This window comes from Salvelinus alpinus, chromosome 6 (genome assembly GCF_045679555.1).
Source record: "Salvelinus alpinus chromosome 6, SLU_Salpinus.1, whole genome shotgun sequence".
In the NCBI taxonomy this organism is placed as follows: Eukaryota; Metazoa; Chordata; class Actinopteri; order Salmoniformes; family Salmonidae; genus Salvelinus; species Salvelinus alpinus.
The window spans coordinates 95,174,630-95,193,500 of record NC_092091.1 but is presented as its reverse complement, the minus strand read 5'-3'; the positions used below and the strand labels follow the sequence as shown (position 1 = coordinate 95,193,500).

At 46.8% G+C, this 18,871-nt stretch overlaps 1 protein-coding gene across 11 annotated transcripts in view; it reads right to left on the bottom strand.

Moving 5' to 3' along the window:
• Positions 1–311: 311 nt before the first annotated feature.
• LOC139579612 (uncharacterized) overlaps positions 312–18,871 on the bottom strand; it is an 86,407-nt gene continuing 67,847 nt past the window's right edge. The window contains exons 1-16 of one of the 11 annotated variants that reach the window (XM_071408399.1): positions 18,050–18,850; positions 16,624–16,688; positions 16,365–16,498; positions 15,907–16,106; positions 14,206–14,264; positions 13,941–14,074; positions 13,402–13,712; positions 11,214–11,272; positions 10,943–11,076; positions 10,512–10,714; positions 8,286–8,344; positions 8,015–8,148; positions 7,575–7,786; positions 2,558–2,616; positions 2,290–2,423; positions 312–1,983 (exon numbers count right to left, since the gene is read on the bottom strand). In XM_071408399.1, the coding sequence (XP_071264500.1) occupies positions 1,880–1,983; positions 2,290–2,423; positions 2,558–2,616; positions 7,575–7,786; positions 8,015–8,148; positions 8,286–8,344; positions 10,512–10,714; positions 10,943–11,076; positions 11,214–11,272; positions 13,402–13,712; positions 13,941–14,074; positions 14,206–14,264; positions 15,907–16,106; positions 16,365–16,498; positions 16,624–16,688; positions 18,050–18,148 (2,100 nt within the window). In that variant the 5' untranslated portion in view covers positions 18,149–18,850 and the 3' untranslated portion in view covers positions 312–1,879. Of the gene's footprint in view, positions 1,984–2,289; positions 2,424–2,557; positions 2,617–7,574; positions 7,787–8,014; positions 8,149–8,285; positions 8,345–10,511; positions 10,715–10,942; positions 11,077–11,213; positions 11,273–13,401; positions 13,713–13,940; positions 14,075–14,205; positions 14,265–15,906; positions 16,110–16,364; positions 16,499–16,623; positions 16,689–18,049; positions 18,851–18,871 lie in introns of those variants that run through there. The other 10 variants (XM_071408403.1, XM_071408398.1, XM_071408402.1 and 7 more) reach the window with 10 other exon arrangements.

Genomic DNA, 18,871 nt, shown 5'->3' with positions numbered 1-18,871 from the left:
TGAGATGTGCCCCTAGAAGGGTAATAGACTACACTATTGAGATGTACCCCTAGAAGGATATTAGACTACACTATTGAGATGTACCCCTAGAAGGATATTAGACTAGATTATTGAGATGTACCCCTAGAAGGATATTAGACTAGATTATTGAGATGTACCCCTAGAAGGATATTAGACTAGATTATTGAGATGTACCCCTAGAAGGATATTAGACTAGATTATTGAGATGTACCGCTAGAAGGATATTAGACTAGATTATTGAGACTCACCCCTAGAAGGATTTAATAATAACAAGACAAGTACAAACCAGGTGAGGCTCTACAACAGTTTTAAAACATTGTAGTGGTCCACATTAGTCCCTCAGACACTTTGACACTTCAGTGATATGCCCAAAATAACACATTTAAATATAGTTAAAACATTTAATAATTAAAGAGGAAACTAGATCAAATAAAAACATAAATTTAAAAATTTAAATTTAAAATTGTACAATAGGAAAGTTTTTGTTTCTTTTAGTTAATTTCAGTATAAAAATGTTGACAGATAAATTGTGTGGAAGTGTGAATACCTCATGAATTGATGTCTGTGAGAGGTTAAGTGTTAAATAATAGTAACGTGTAAGATAAGGGCCATCCATCAAATCAGCTGTTTACCAGCGACAGCCGGCAGCTGGTGTTCCATCAAATCACCTGTTTACCAGCGATAGCCGGCAGCTGGTGTTCCATCAAATCACCTGTTTACCAGCGATAGCCGACAGCTGGTGTTCCATCAAATCACCTGTTTACCAGCGATAGCCGACAGCTGGTGTTCCATCAAATCACCTGTTTACCAGCGACAGCCGACAGCTGGTGTTTTGGCAGTGTGTCGGAGGTGTAGCTGAATCTAAATCAGCTGTCAAATCGGTAAGCACGAAAAGTACACCGGTCCTTCTCGGGTTACAAGTTCAGAACGAGTGTGTTGTTTATATAGAAAATATTGACGCTCAATTTGGAAAAATCATTATAACCTAATCGAGGTGTAGATTACATCTCACATTCCAGTGTTCGAACCAAGGCAACATGGGATTTCTGTTAATGTACCTTCCTGCAGCCAAGATATATATATTTTTTATTAATTTAAATCAGTTAACAACAAATTATTTTTTTCGATGACAGCCTAGGAACAGTGGACAGCCTAGGAACTGTGGACAGCCTAGGAACTGCATTAGAGCTGTCAATTTGGGGTGAGGCGGCAGGTAGCCTAGTGGTTAGAGTGTAGAGGAGGCAGGTAGCCTAGTGGTGAGCGTGTTGGACTAGTAACCGAAAGGTTGCAAGATCGAATCCCCCGAGCTGACGAGGTAAAATTCTGTCGTTCTGCCCCTAAACAAGGCAGTTAACCCACTGTTCCTAGGCTGTCATTTTAAATAAGAATTTGTTCTTAACTGACTTGCCTTGTCAAATAAAATAGACAGAGCTATGGATGCAAGGACTTGACAATCCATGATATCAGAATTATAGTTTTAATAATGTTTTAAAGCTATACAGTGTTTGTTTTGCATTGTTTAGAAACATTGGAGTAAAAACAAGTTTATATTTTGGGGTTTGATGGGTTACGACAGTTGAGCTAAACTCATGAGGTATTCATATGTTATATTCTTCAAGAACCAATGGGTAGATATAATTCATTTATAAGTCAAAAAATAGGTGTATCAACTAAGGATTCTAGCTTTAAGGCTGTAACTATGAGAGCTGGGAAACCGTTAATTGGTTAAACCAATGCCACAGCAGCTATGCCCCATGCTATTAGCTAGCCTAGCAGCTAACAGAGCCACAGCAGCTATGCCCTAGGATATTAGCTAACCTAGCAGCTAGCAGAGCCACAGCAGCTATGCCCCAGGCTATTAGCTAGCCAGCAGCTGTACCATTAACAGAGCCAAACTGAGAGGCAAGGCAGCCTGAGAGAAGGCAGTGGGTCGGGGAGCACTTCCTGATGAGGTTGATGACCCTGAAAAAGTAGTAAAAACAGAGATATTGTTCAGTAAATTACAAAAGGGGATTGTCTTTTCATGTTTCTGTTTAAATGTTGACTTTGCTCTTATAGATGTGTACGGTGACAGTGAAACAGGGGCGGACTGGGACCAGAAATTGGCCCTGGCATTTTGAACATATTGGCTCATTTCCCCCCAAATTATTAGCCAGATAATTATAATTTTTACCCCCAGAAAAACACTGGGCTGAAAATGGACCAGCCCATCTGGGCATTTGCCCAAAATGCCAGATGGCCAGTCCGCACCTGGAGATGAATACTTACCAGCACTGATGCTTCCTGGTATCAAGCTCAGGGAGGTGAAACTGCTGGTGAGAAGTGCTGGTACGCTGCTTGAGCTGGGAACCGAAGACTGCTTGTCGAACACGGCGATCATGTTGGTAACTACAGATCCACTCCTACTCAGGAGAAGGAGAGAAAATGGACAACCCTCAGAAATCATCATCATCATCATCATCATCATCAGCATTGTCAAATAACAGAAGGTAGAACAGAAACCTAGTCAACCAGTAATGAGAATTCATACACTTACCGAAACGATCTGACAATGGAACGACGGAAGCCTGGGATTTTAGCAAAAGCCTTGTTCACCTGCGTTGAAAGATTTAACATAGGATTATGAAAGGTTCAATGAAAACAGGGCCCTTGACGGCATTAATAGAAGCTTTGGATTTAATTGTCTTTCATAGTAAACAGACCTCTCGATAGTACCAATTGACTTTGTTCATTTGAATACATATTGTTGACATTGTTATATGTTGTTTGTAACAATATAGTCTACAAGTACATCACATTTCCAGAGTATGGCTCACTGATGATAGGGTTTTACAGGAGGCATGTACAGGCTCACTGATGATAGGGTTTTACAGGAGGCATGTACAGGCTCACTGATGATAGGGTTTTACAGGAGGCATGTATGGCTCACTGATGATAGGATTTTACAGGAGGCATGTACAGGCTCACTGATGATAGGGTTTTACAGGAGGCATGTTCAGGCTCACTGATGATAGGGTTTTACAGGAGGCATGTACAGGCTCACTGATGATAGGGTTTTACAGGAGGCATGTACAGGATCACTGATGATAGGGTTTTACAGGAGGCATGTACAGGCTCACTGATGATAGGGTTTTACAGGAGGCATGTACAGGCTCACTGATGATAGGGTTTTACAGGAGGCATGTATGGCTCACTGATGATAGGATTTTACAGGAGGCATGTACAGGCTCAATGTACATAGGGTTTTACATCCGGCGCCGACACGAGATGGCCGCCTCGCTTCGCGTTCCTTGGAAAATATGCAGTATTTTGTTTTTTTATGTGTTATTTCTTACATCGGTACCCCAGGCAATCTTAGGTTTCATTACATACAGTCGGGAGGAACTACTGAATATACGATTAACGTCAACTCATCATCGTTCCTACCAGGAATATGACTTTCCCGAAACGGATCCAGTGTTTTGCCTTCCACCCAATACAATGGATCTGATCCCAGCCGGCGACCCTGTGCGACGCCGAAAAAGGGGCAAACGAGGCGGTCTCCTGGTCAGGCTTCGGAGACGGGCACATCGCGCTCCACTCCCTAGCATACTACTCGCCAATGTCCAGTCTCTTGACAATAAGGTTGATGAAAATCCGAGCACGGGTAGCATTCCAGAGAGACATCAGGGATTGCAACGTGCTCTGCTTCACGGAAACATGGCTAACTCAAGAGACGCTAACGGAGTCGGTGCAGCCAGCTGGTTTCTTCATGCATCGCGCCGACAGAAACAAACATCTTTCTGGTAAGAAGAGGGGCGGGGGGGGTATGCCTTATGATTAACGAGACGTGGTGTGATCATCATAACAACACACAGGAACTCAAGTCATTCTGTTCGCCTGATCTAGAACTCCTCACAATCAAATGTCGACCGCATTATCTACCAAGAGAATTCTCTTCAATTATAATCACAGCCGTATATATTCCCCCCCAAGCAGACACATCGATGGCCCTGAACGAACTTTATCTGACTCTTTGTAAACTGGAAACCACACACCCTGAGGCTGCATTCATCGTAGCTTGGGATTTTAACAAGGCTAATCTAAAAACAAAACTCCCTAAATTCTATCAGCATATCGATTGTGCTACCAGGGCTGGAAAAACCCTAGATCCTTGTTATACTAATTTCCGCGACGCATATAAGGCCCTCCCCCGCCCCCCTTTCGGAAAAGCTGACCACGACTCCATTTTGTTGATTCCAGCCTACAAACAGAAACTAAAACAACAAGCTCCCGCGCTCAGGTCTGTTCAACGCTGGTCCGACCAATCTGATTCCACGCTTCAAGACTGCTTCGATCACGCGGATTGGAATATGTTCCGCATTGCGTCCAACAACAATATTGACGAATATGCTGATTCGGTAAGCGAGTTCATTAGGAAGTGCATTGACGATGTCGTACCCACAGCAACGATTAAAACATTCCCAAACCAGAAACCGTGGATTGACGGCAGCATTCGCGTGAAACTGAAAGCGCGAACCACTGCTTTTAACCAGGGCAAGATGACCGGAAGCATGACCGAATACAAACAGTGTAGCTATTCTCTCCGCAAGGCAATCAAACAGACAGAGACAAAATCGAGTCGCAATTCAACAGCTCAGACACAAGAGGTATGTGGCGGGGTCTACAGTCAATCACGGATTACAAAAAGAAAACCAGCCCCGTCGCGGACCAGGATGTCTTGCTCCCAGACAGGCTAAACAACTTTTTTGCCCGCTTTGAGGACAATACAGTGCCACTGACACGGCCCCCTACCAAAACCTGCGGGCTCTCCTTCACTGCAGCCGAGGTGAGTAAAACATTTAAACGTGTTAACCCTCGCAAGGCTGCAGGCCCAGACGGCATTCCCAGCCGCGTCCTCAGAGCATGCGCAGACCAGCTGGCTGGTGTGTTTACGGACATATTCAATCAATCCTTATCCCAGTCTGCTGTTCCCACATGCTTCAAGAGGGCCACCATTGTTCCTGTTCCCAAGAAAGCTAAGGTAACTGAGCTAAACGACTACCGCCCCGTAGCACTCACTTCCGTCATCATGAAGTGCTTTGAGAGACTAGTCAAGGACCATATCACCTCCACCCTACCGGACACCCTAGACCCACTCCAATTTGCTTACCGACCCAATAGGTCCACAGACGACGCAATCGCAACCACACTGCACACTGCCCTAACCCATCTGGACAAGAGGAATACCCATGTGAGAATGCTGTTCATCGATTACAGCTCAGCATTTAACACCATAGTACCCTCCAAACTCGTCATCAAGCTCGAGACCCTGGGTCTCGACCCCGCCCTGTGCAACTGGGTCCTGGACTTCCTGACGGGCCGCCCCCAGGTGGTGAGGGTAGGTAACAACATCTCCACCCCGCTGATCCTCAACACTGGGGCCCCACAAGGGTGCGTTCTGAGCCCTCTCCTGTACTCCCTGTTCACCCACGACTGCGTGGCCATGCACGCCTCCAACTCAATCATCAAGTTTGTGGATGACACTACAGTGGTAGGCTTGATTACCAACAACGACGAGACGGCCTACAGGGAGGAGGTGAGGGCCCTCGGAGTGTGGTGTCAGGAAAATAACCTCACACTCAACGTCAACAAAACAAAGGAGATGATTGTGGACTTCAGGAAACAGCAGAGGGAGCACCCCCCTATCCACATCGACGGGTCAGTAGTGGAGAAGGTGGAAAGTTTTAAGTTCCTCGGTGTACACATCACGGACAAACTGAATTGGTCCACCCACACAGACAGCGTCGTGAAGAAGGCGCAGCAGCGCCTCTTCAACCTCAGGAGGCTGAAGAAATTCGGCTTGTCACCAAAAGCACTCACAAACTTCTACAGATGCACAATCGAGAGCATCCTGTCGGGCTGTATCACCGCCTGGTACGGCAACTGCTCCGCCCACAACCGTAAGGCTCTCCAGAGGGTAGTGAGGTCTGCAGAACGCATCACCGGGGGCAAACTACCTGCCCTCCAGGACACCTACACCACCCGATGTCACAGGAAGGCCATAAAGATCATCAAGGACAACAACCACCCAAGCCACTGCCTGTTCACCCCGCTATCATCCAGAAGGCGAGGTCAGTACAGGTGCATCAAAGCAGGGACCGAGAGACTGAAAAACAGCTTCTATCTCAAGGCCATCAGACTGTTAAACAGCCACCACTAACATTTAGCGGCCGCTGCCAACATACTGACTCAACTCCAGCCACTTTAAAAATGGGAATTGATGGAAACTATGTAAAAATGTACCACTAGCCACTTTAAACAATGCCACTTAATATAATGTTTACATACCCTACATTACCCATCTCATATGTATATACTGTACTCTATATCATCTACTGCATCTTGCCATCTTTATGTAATACATGTACCACTAGCCACTTTAAACTATGCCACTTTATGTTTACATACCCTACAGTACTCATCTCATATGTATATACCGTACTCTATACCATCTACTGCATCTTGCCTATGCCGTTCTGTACCACCACTCATTCATATATCTTTATGTACATATTCTTTATCCCTTTACACTTGTGTGTGTATAAGGTAGTAGTTGTGGAATTGTTAGGTTAGATTACTTGTTGGTTATTACTGCATTGTCGGAACTAGAAGCACAAGCATTTCGCTACACTCACATTAACATCTGCTAACCATGTGTATGTGACTAATAAAATTTGATTAGATTTGATTTGATTTGATTTGATGATAGGGTTTTACAGGAGGCATGTACAGGCTCACTGATGATAGGGTTTTACAGGAGGCATGTACAGGCTCACTGATGATAGGGTTTTACAGGAGGCATGTACAGGCTCACTAATGATAGGGTTTTACAGGAGGCATATACAGGCTCACTGATGATAGGGTTTTACAGGAGGCATGTACAGGCTCACTGATGATAGGGTTTTACAGGAGGCATGTACAGGCTCAATGATGATAGGGTTTTACAGGAGGCATGTACAGGCTCACTGATGATAGGGTTTTACAGGAGGCATGTACAGGCTCACTGATGATAGGGTTTTACAGGAGGCATGTACAGGTCTAAAAGGGACAATTACATTTATTTATTAAGCCTTTATTTAACTAGGCAAGTCAGCTAAGATCAAATTCTTATTTACAATGACGGCCTACCCCCTCGGCCAAACCCTAACCAGGACGACGCTGGCCCAATTGTGCACTGCCCTATGGGACTCCCAATCACGGCCGGTTGTGATACAGCCTGGAATGGAACCAGGGTCTGTAGTGACGCCTCTAGCACTGAGATGCAGTGCCTTAGACCGCTGTGATACAGCCTGGAATTGAACCAGGGTCTGTAGTGACGCCTCTAGCACTGAGATGCAGTGCCTTAGACCGCTGTGATACAGCCTGGAATCGAACCAGGGTCTGTAGTGACGCCTCTAGCACTGAGATGCAGTGCCTTAGACCGCTGTGATACAGCCTGGAATTGAACCAGGGTCTGTAGTGACACCTCTAGCACTGAGATGCAGCTGGCATGGAATCGCCTAGATACTTACCTCAGAGGTCACTTTGGCAGCCAGATTCTTGAACTCTGAAGAGGACGAGTTGGAAAGATCTGAGTTGAACGTCTGGTCGAGACTGAACTGAAGACTCATTGCTCCTTCACTAGAAGATGGAGGGTCAGGTGATGCGACAGCAGCGGAAGTGGTTGCTGCTGCAGGAGCGGTGGTGGTAACAGCTGCTGCAGGAGGGGTGGTGGTGACAGCTGCTGACTTTGCTCTTATAGATGTGTACGGTGACAGTGAAACAGGGGCGGACTGGGACCAGAAATTGGCCCTGGCATTTTGAACATATTGGCTCATTTCCCCAAAAATTATTAGCCAGATAATTATAATTTTTACCCCCAGAAAAACACTGGGCTGAAAATGGACCAGCCCATCTGGGCATTTGCCCAAAATGCCAGATGGCCAGTCCGCACCTGGAGATGAATACTTACCAGCACTGATGCTTCCTGATAGAATGTTCAGGGAGGTGGAACTGCTGGTGAGAAGTGCTGGTACGCTGCTTGAGCTGGGAACCGAAGTCTGCTTGTCGAACACGAGGGTCATGTCGGTAACTACAGATCCACTCCTACTCAGGAGAAGGAGAGAAAATGGACAACCCTCAGAAATCATCATCATCATCATCATCATCATCATCAGCATTGTCAAATAACAGAAGGTAGAACAGAAACCTAGTCAATCAGTAATGAGAATTCATACACTTACCGAAACGATTTGACAATGGAACGACGGAAGCCTGGGGTTTTAGCAAAAACCTTGTTCACCTGCGTTGAAAGATTAACATAGGATTATGAAAGGTTACATGAAAACAGGGCCCTTGGCGGCATTAATAGAAGCGTTGGATTTAATTGTCTTTCATAGTAAACAGACCTCTCAATAGTACCAATTGACTTTGTTCATTTGAATACATATTGTTGACATTGTCATATGTTGTTTGTAACAATATAGTCTACAAGGACATCAACATTTCCAGAGTATGGCTCACTGATGATAGGGTTTTACAGGAGGCATGTACAGGCTCACTGATGATAGGGTTTTACAGGAGGCATGTACAGGCTCACTGATGATAGGGTTTTACAGGAGGCATGTACAGGCTCACTGATGATAGGGTTTTACAGGAGGCATGTACAGGCTCGCTGATGATAAGGTTTTACAGGAGGCATGTACAGGCTCACTGATGATAGGGTTTTACAGGAGGCATGTACAGGCTCACTGATGATAGGGTTTTACAGGAGGCATGTACAGGCTCACTAATGATAGGGTTTTACAGGAGGCATGTACAGGCTCACTGATGATAGGGTATTACAGGAGGCATGTACAGGCTCACTGATGATAGGGTTTTACAGGAGGCATGTACAGGCTCCTTGATGATAGGGTTTTACAGGAGGCATGTACGGTTCACTGATGATATGGTTTTACAGGAGGCATGTACAGGATCACTGATGATAGGGTTTTACAGGAGGCATGTACAAGCTCACTGATGATAGGGTTTTACAGGAGGCATGTACAGGCTCACTGATGATATGGTTTTACAGGAGGCATGTACAGGCTCACTGATGATAGGGTTTTACAGGAGGCATGTACAGGCTCACTGATGATAGGGTTTTACAGGAGGCATGTACAGGCTCACTGGTGACAGGGTTTTACAGGAGGCTTGTATGGCTCACTGATGATAGGGTTTTACAGGAGGCATGTACAGGCTCACTGATGATAGGGTTTTACAGGAGGCATGTACATGCTCACTGATGATAGGGTTTTACAGGAGGCATGTACAGTCTCACTGATGATAGGGTTTTACAGGAGGCATGTACAGGCTCACTGATGGTAGGGTTTTACAGGAGGCATGTATGGCTCACTGATAATAGGGTTTTACAGGAGGCATGTACAGGCTCACTGATGATAGGGTTTTACAGGAAGCATGTACAGGATCACTGATGATAGGGTTTTACAGGAGGCATGTACAAGCTCACTGATGATAGGGTTTTACAGGAGGCATGTACAGGCTCACTGATGATAGGGTTTTACAGGAGGCATGTACAGGCTCACTGATGATAGGGTTTTACAGGAGGCATGTACAGGCTCACTGATGATAGGGTTTTACAGGAGGCATGTACAGGCTCCCTGATGATAGGGTTTTACAGGAGTCATGTGCAGGCTCACTGATGATAGGGTTTTACAGGAGGCATGTACAGGCTCACTGATGATAGGGTTTTACAGGAGGCATGTACAGGCTCACTGATGATAGGGTTTTACAGGAGGTATGTATGGCTCACTGATAATAGGGTTTTACAGGAGGCATGTACAGGCTCACTGATGATAGGGTTTTACAGGAGGCATGTATGGCTCACTGATGATAGGGTTTTACAGGAGGCATGTACAGGCTCACTGATGATAGGGTTTTACAGGAGGCATGTACAGGCTCACTGATGATAGGGTTTTACAGGAGGCATGTACAGGTCTAAAAGGGACAATTACATTTATTTATTAAACCTTTATTTAACTAGGCAAGTAAGCTAAGATCAAATTCTTATTTACAATGACGGCCTACCCCCTCGGCCAAACCCTAACCAGTACGACGCTGGCCCAATTGTGCACTGCCCTATGGGACTCCCAATCACGGCCGGTTTTGATACAGCCTGGAATCGAACGAGGGTCTGTAGTGGCGCCTCTAGCACTGAGATGCAGTGCCTTAGACCGTTGTGATACAGCCTGGAATTGAACCAGGGTCAGTAGTGACGCCACTAGCACTGAGATGCAGTGCCTTAGACCGCTGTGATACAGCCTGGAATTGAACCAGGGTCTGTAGTGATGCCTCTAGCACTGAGATGCAATGCCTTAGACCGCTGTGATACAGCCTGGAATCGAACCAGGGTCTGTAGTGACACCTCTAGCACTGAGATGCAGCTGGCATGGAATCGCCTAGATACTTACCTCAGAGGTCACTTTGGCAGCCAGATTCTTGAACTCTGAAGAGGACGAGTTGGAAAGATCTGAGTTGAACGTCTGGTTGAGACTGAACTGAAGACTCATTGCTCCTTCACTAGAAGATGGAGGGTCAGTTGATGCGGAAGTGGTTGCTGCTGCAGGAGCGGTGGTGGTGACAGCTGCTGCAGGAGGGGTGGTGGTGACAGCTGCTGACTTTGCTCTTATAGATGTGTACGGTGACAGTGAAACAGGGGCGGACTGGGACCAGAAATTGGCCCTGGCATTTTGAACATATTGGCTCATTTCCCCCAAAATTATTAGCCAGATAATTATAATTTTTACCCCCAGAAAAACACTGGGCTGAAAATGGACCAGCCCATCTGGGCATTTGCCCAAAATGCCAGATGGCCAGTCCGCACCTGGAGATGAATACTTACCAGCACTGATGCTTCCTGATAGAATGTTCAGGGAGGTGGAACTGCTGGTGAGAAGTGCTGGTACGCTGCTTGAGCTGGGAACCGAAGACTGCTTGTCGAACACGAGGATCATGTCGGTAACTACAGATCCACTCCTACTCAGGAGAAGGAGAGAAAATGGACAACCCTCAGAAATCATCATCATCATCATCATCATCATCATCAGCATTGTCAAATAACAGAAGGTAGAACAGAAACCTAGTCAATCAGTAATGAGAATTCATACACTTACCGAAACGATTTGACAATGGAACGACGGAAGCCTGGGGTTTTAGCAAAAACCTTGTTCACCTGCGTTGAAAGATTAACATAGGATTATGAAAGGTTACATGAAAACAGGGCCCTTGACGGCATTAATAGAAGCGTTGGATTTAATTGTCTTTCATAGTAAACAGACCTCTCGATAGTACCAATTGACTTTGTTCATTTGAATACATATTGTTGACATTGTTATATGTTGTTTGTAACAATATAGTCTACAAGGACATCAACATTTCCAGAGTATGGCTCACTGATGATAGGGTTTTACAGGAGGCATGTACAGGCTCACTGATGATAGGGTTTTACAGGAGGCATGTACAGGCTCACTGATGATAGGGTTTTACAGGAGGCATGTACAGGCTCGCTGATGATAAGGTTTTACAGGAGGCATGTACAGGCTCACTGATGATAGGGTTTTACAGGAGGCATGTACAGGCTCACTGATGATAGGGTTTTACAGGAGGCATGTACAGGCTCACTAATGATAGGGTTTTACAGGAGGCATGTACAGGCTCACTGATGATAGGGTATTACAGGAGGCATGTACAGGCTCACTGATGATAGGGTTTTACAGGAGGCATGTACAGGCTCCTTGATGATAGGGTTTTACAGGAGGCATGTACGGTTCACTGATGATATGGTTTTACAGGAGGCATGTACAGGATCACTGATGATAGGGTTTTACAGGAGGCATGTACAAGCTCACTGATGATAGGGTTTTACAGGAGGCATGTACAGGCTCACTGATGATATGGTTTTACAGGAGGCATGTACAGGCTCACTGATGATAGGGTTTTACAGGAGGCATGTACAGGCTCACTGATGATAGGGTTTTACAGGAGGCATGTACAGGCTCACTGGTGATAGGGTTTTACAGGAGGCTTGTATGGCTCACTGATGATAGGGTTTTACAGGAGGCATGTACAGGCTCACTGATGATAGGGTTTTACAGGAGGCATGTACATGCTCACTGATGATAGGGTTTTACAGGAGGCATGTACAGTCTCACTGATGATAGGGTTTTACAGGAGGCATGTACAGGCTCACTGATGGTAGGGTTTTACAGGAGGCATGTATGGCTCACTGATAATAGGGTTTTACAGGAGGCATGTACAGGCTCACTGATGATAGGGTTTTACAGGAAGCATGTACAGGATCACTGATGATAGGGTTTTACAGGAGGCATGTACAAGCTCACTGATGATAGGGTTTTACAGGAGGCATGTACAGGCTCACTGATGATAGGGTTTTACAGGAGGCATGTACAGGCTCACTGATGATAGGGTTTTACAGGAGGCATGTACAGGCTCACTGATGATAGGGTTTTACAGGAGGCATGTACAGGCTCCCTGATGATAGGGTTTTACAGGAGTCATGTACAGGCTCACTGATGATAGGGTTTTACAGGAGGCATGTACAGGCTCACTGATGATAGGGTTTTACAGGAGGCATGTACAGGCTCACTGATGATAGGGTTTTACAGGAGGCATGTATGGCTCAATGATAATAGGGTTTTACAGGAGGCATGTACAGGCTCACTGATGATAGGGTTTTACAGGAGGCATGTATGGCTCACTGATGATAGGGTTTTACAGGAGGCATGTACAGGCTCACTGATGATAGGGTTTTACAGGAGGCATGTACAGGCTCACTGATGATAGGGTTTTACAGGAGGCATGTACAGGTCTAAAAGGGACAATTACATTTATTTATTAAACCTTTATTTAACTAGGCAAGTCAGCTAAGATCAAATTCTTATTTACAATGACGGCCTACCCCCTCGGCCAAACCCTAACCAGGACGACGCTTGCCCAATTGTGCACTGCCCTATGGGACTCCCAATCACGGCCGGTTTTGATACAGCCTGGAATCGAACGAGGGTCTGTAGTGGCGCCTCTAGCACTGAGATGCAGTGCCTTAGACCGTTGTGATACAGCCTGGAATTGAACCAGGGTCAGTAGTGACGCCACTAGCACTGAGATGCAGTGCCTTAGACCGCTGTGATACAGCCTGGAATTGAACCAGGGTCTGTAGTGATGCCTCTAGCACTGAGATGCAATGCCTTAGACCGCTGTGATACAGCCTGGAATCGAACCAGGGTCTGTAGTGACACCTCTAGCACTGAGATGCAGCTGGCATGGAATCGCCTAGATACTTACCTCAGAGGTCACTTTGGCAGCCAGATTCTTGAACTCTGAAGAGGACGAGTTGGAAAGATCTGAGTTGAACGTCTGGTTGAGACTGAACTGAAGACTCATTGCTCCTTCACTAGAAGATGGAGGGTCAGTTGATGCGGAAGTGGTTGCTGCTGCAGGAGTGGTGGTGTTGACAGCTGCTGCAGGAGCGGTGGTGTTGACAGCTGCTGCAGGAGCGGTGGTGTTGACAGCTGCTGCAGGAGCGGTGGTGTTGACAGCTGCTGCAGGAGCGGTGGTGTTGACAGCTGCTGCAGGAGGGGTGGTGTTGACAGCTGCTGACTTTGCTCTTATAGATGTGTACGGTGACAGTGAAACAGGGGCGGACTGGGACCAGAAATTGGACCTGGCATTTTGAACATATTGGCTAATTTCCCCCCAAATTATTAGCCAGATAATTATAATTTTTACCCCCAGAAAAACACTGGGCTGAAAATGGACCAGCCCATCTGGGCATTTGCCCAAAATGCCAGATGGCCAGTCCGCACCTGGAGATGAATACTTACCAGCACTGATGGTTCCTGATAGAATGTTCAGGGAGGTGGAACTGCTGGTGAGAAGTGCTGGTACGCTGCTTGAGCTGGGAACCGAAGTCTGATTGTCGAACACGAGGATCATGTTGGTAACTACAGATCCACTCCTACTCAGGAGAAGGAGAGAAAATGGACAACCCTCAGAAATCATCATCATCATCATCATCATCAGCATTGTCAAATAACAGAAGGTAGAACAGAAACCTAGTCAACCAGTAATGAGAATTCATACACTTACCGAAACGATTTGACAATGGAACGACGGAAGCCTGGGGTTTTAGCAAAAACCTTGTTCACCTGCGTTGAAAGATTTAACATAGGATTATGAAAGGTTACATGAAAACAGGGCCCTTGCCGGCATTAATAGAAGCTTTGGATTTAATTGTCTTTCATAGTAAACAGACCTCTCAATAGTACCAATTGACTTTGTTCATTTGAATACATATTGTTGACATTGTTATATGTTGTTTGTAACAATATAGTCTACAAGGACATCAATATTTCCAGAGTATGGCTCACTGATGATAGGGTTTTACAGGAGGCATGTACAGGCTCACTGATGATAGGGTTTTACAGGAGACATGTACAGGCTCACTGATGATAGGGTTTTACAGGAGTCATGTACAGGCTCACTGATGATAGGGTTTTACAGGAGGCATGTACAGGCTCACTGATGATAGGGTTTTACAGGAGGCATGTACAGGCTCACTGATGATAGGGTTTTACAGGAGGCATGTACAGGCTCACTAATGATAGGGTTTTACAGGAGGCATGTACAGGCTCGCTGATGATAGGGTTTTACAGGAGGCATGTACAGGCTCACTGATGATAGGGTTTTACAGGAGGCATGTACAGGCTCACTGATGATAGGGTTTTACAGGAGGCATGTACAGGCTCACTAATGATAGGGTTTTACAGGAGGCATGTACAGGCTCACTGATGATAGGGTTTTACAGGAGGCATGTACAGGCTCCTTGATGATAGGGTTTTACAGGAGGCATGTACGGTTCACTGATGATAGGGTTTTACAGGAGGCATGTACAGGATCACTGATGATAGGGTTTTACAGGAGGCATGTACAAGCTCACTGATGATAGGGTTTTACAGGAGTCATGTACAGGCTCACTGATGATAGGGTTTTACAGGAGGCATGTACAGGCTCACTGATGATAGGGTTTTACAGGAGGCATGTACAGGCTCACTGATGATAGGGTTTTACAGGAGGCTTGTATGGCTCACTGATGATAGGGTTTTACAGGAGGGTATGTACAGGCTCACTGATGATAGGGTTTTACAGGAGGTATGTACATGCTCACTGATGATAGGGTTTTACAAGAGGCATGTACAGGCTCACTGATGATAGGGTTTTACAGGAGGCATGTACAGGCTCACTGATGATAGGGTTTTACAGGAGGCATGTACAGGCTCACTGATGATAGGGTTTTACAGGAGGCATGTATGGCTCACTGATGATAGGGTTTTACAGGAGGCATGTACAGGCTCACTGATGATAGGGTTTTACAGGAGGCATGTACAGGTCTAAAAGGGACAATTACATTTATTTATTAAGCCTTTATTTAACTAGGCAAGTCAGCTAAGATCAAATTCTTATTTACAATGACGGCCTACCCCCTCGGCCAAACCCTAACCAGTACGACGCTGGGCCAATTGTGCACTACCCTATGGGACTCCCAATCACGGCCGGTTTTGATACAGCCTGGAATTGAACCAGGGTCAGTAGTGACGCCACTAGCACTGAGATGCAGTGCCTTAGACCGCTGTGATACAGCCTGGAATTGAACCAGGGTCTGTAGTGATGCCTCTAGCACTGAGATGCAATGCCTTAGACCGCTGTGATACAGCCTGGAATCGAACCAGGGTCTGTAGTGACACCTCTAGCACTGAGATGCAGCTGGCATGGAATCGCCTAGATACTTACCTCAGAGGTCACTTTGGCAGCCAGATTCTTGAACTCTGAAGAGGACGAGTTGGAAAGATCTGAGTTGAACGTCTGGTTGAGACTGAACTGAAGACTCATTGCTCCTTCACTAGAAGATGGAGGGTCAGTTGATGCGGAAGTGGTTGCTGCTGCAGGAGCGGTGGTGGTGACAGCTGCTGCAGGAGTGGTGGTGGTGACAGCTGCTGCAGGAGGGGTGGTGGTGACAGCTGCTGACTTTGCTCTTATAGATGTGTTCGGTGACAGTGAAACAGGGGCGGACTGGGACCAGAAATTGGCCCTGGCATTTTGAACATATTGGCTCATTTCCCCCCAAATTATTAGCCAGATAATTATAATTTTTACCCCCAGAAAAACACTGGGCTGAAAATGGACCAGCCCATCTGGGCATTTGCCCAAAATGCCAGATGGCCAGTCCGCACCTGGAGATGAATACTTACCAGCACTGATGCTTCCTGATAGAATGTTCAGGGAGGGGGAACTGCTGGTGAGAAGTGCTGGTACGCTGCTTGAGCTGGGAACCGAAGTCTGATTGTCGAACACGAGGGTCATGTTGGTAACTACAGATCCACTCCTACTCAGGAGAAGGAGAGAAAATGGACAACCCTCAGAAATCATCATCATCATCATCATCATCAGCATTGTCAAATAACAGAAGGTAGAACAGGAACCTAGTCAACCAGTAATGAGAATACATACACTTGCCGAAACGATCTGACAATGGAACGACGGAAGCCTGGGGATTTAGCAAAAGCCTTGTTCACCTGCGTTGAAAGATTTAACATAGGATTATCAAAGGTTACATGAAAACAGGGCCCTTGCCGGCATTAATAGAAGCTTTGGATTTAATTGTCTTTCATAGTAAACAGACCTCTCAATAGTACCAATTGACTTTGTTCATTTGAATACATATTGTTGACATTGTTATATGTTGTTTGTAACAATATAGTCTACAAGTACATCAACATTTCCAGAGTATGGCTCACTGATGATAGGGTTTTACAAGAGGCATGTATGGCTCACTGATGATAGGGTTTTACAGGAGGCATGTACAGGCTCACTGATGATAGGGTTTTACAAGAGGCATGTATGGCTCACTGATGATAGGGTTTTACAGGAGGCATGTACAGGCTCACTGATGATAGGGTTTTACAGGAGGCATGTACAGGCTCACTAATGATAGGGTTTTACAGGAGGCATGTACAGGCTCGCTGATGATAGGGTTTTACAGGAGGCATGTACAGGCTCACTGATGATAGGGTTTTACAGGAGGCATGTACAGGCTCACTGATGATAGGGTTTTACAGGAGGCATGTACAGGCTCACTAATGATAGGGTTTTACAGGAGGCATGTACAGGCTCACTGATGATAGGGTTTTACAGGAGGCATGTACAGGCTCCTTGATGATAGGGTTTTACAGGAGGCATGTACAGGCTCACTGATGATAGGGTTTTACAGGAGGCATGTACAGGCTCACTAATGATAGGGTTTTACAGGAGGCATGTACAGGCTCACTGATGATAGGGTTTTACAGGAGGCATGTACAGGCTCCTTGATGATAGGGTTTTACAGGAGGCATGTACAGGTCTAAAAGGGACAATTACATTTATTTATTAAACCTTTATTTAACTAGACAAGATCAAATTCTTATTTACAATGACGGCCTACCCCCTCGGCGAAACCCTAACCAGGACGACGCTGGGCCAATTGTGCACTGCCCTGTGGGACTCCCAATCACGGCCGGTTGTGATACAGCCTGGAATCGAACCAGGGTCTGTAGTGGCGCCTCTAGCACTGAGATGCAGTGCCTTAGACCGTTGTGATACAGCCGGGAATCGAACCAGGGTCTGTAGTGACGCCTCTAGCACTGAGATGCAGTGCCTTAGACCGCTGTGATACAGCCTGGAATTGAACCAGGGTCTGTAGTGACGCCTCTAGCACTGAGATGCAGAGCCTTAGACCGCTGTGATACAGCCTGGAATCGAACCAGGGTCTGTAGTGACGCCTCTAGCACTGAGATGCAGTGCCTTAGACCGCTGTGATACAGCCTGGAATCGAACCAGGGTCTGTAGTGACACCTCTAGCACTGAGATGCAGCTGGCATGGAATCGCCTAGATACTTACCTCAGAGGTCACTTTGGCAGCCAGAGTCTTGAACTCTAAAGAGGACGGGTTGGAAAGATCTGAGTTGAACGTCTGGTTGAGACTGAACTGAAGACTCATTGCTCCTTCACTAGAAGATGGAGGGTCAGGTGATGCGGAAGTGGTTGCTGCTGCAGGAGTGGTGGTGGTGGCAGCTGCTGCAGGAGGGGTGGTGGCAGCTGCTGCAGGGGCAGTGGTGGTAACAGCTGCTGCAGGAGCGGTGGTGGTGACAGCTGCTGCAGGAGCAGTGGTGGTAACAGCTGCTGCAGGAAGGGTGGTGGTGACAGCTGCTGCAGGAGCAGTGGTGGTAACAGCTGCTGCAGGGGCAGTGGTGGTAACAGCTGCTGCATGGACAGTGGTGGTAACAGCTGCTGCAGGGGCGGTGGTGGTGACAGCTGCTGCTGGGGCAGTGGTGGTAACAGCTGCTGCAGGGCGAGTGGTGGTAACAGCTGCTGCAGGAGGGGCGGTGGTGGTAACAGCTGCTGCAGGAGCGGTGGTGGTGACAGCTGCTGCAGGAGGAGCGGTGGTGGTGACAGCTGCTGCAGGAGGGGCGGTGGTGGTGACAGCTGCTGCAGGAGGGGCGGTGGTGGTCACAGCTGCTGCAGGAGGGGCGGTGGTGGTGACAGCTGCTGCAGGAGGGGCGGTGGTGGTGACAGCTGCTGCAGGAGGGGCGGTGGTGGTGACAGCTGCTGCAGGAGGGGCGGTGGTGGTGACAGCTGCTGCAGGAGGGGCGGTGGTGGTGACAGCTGCTGCAGGAGGGGCGGTGGTGGTGACAGCTGCTGCAGGAGGGGCGGTGGTGGTGAC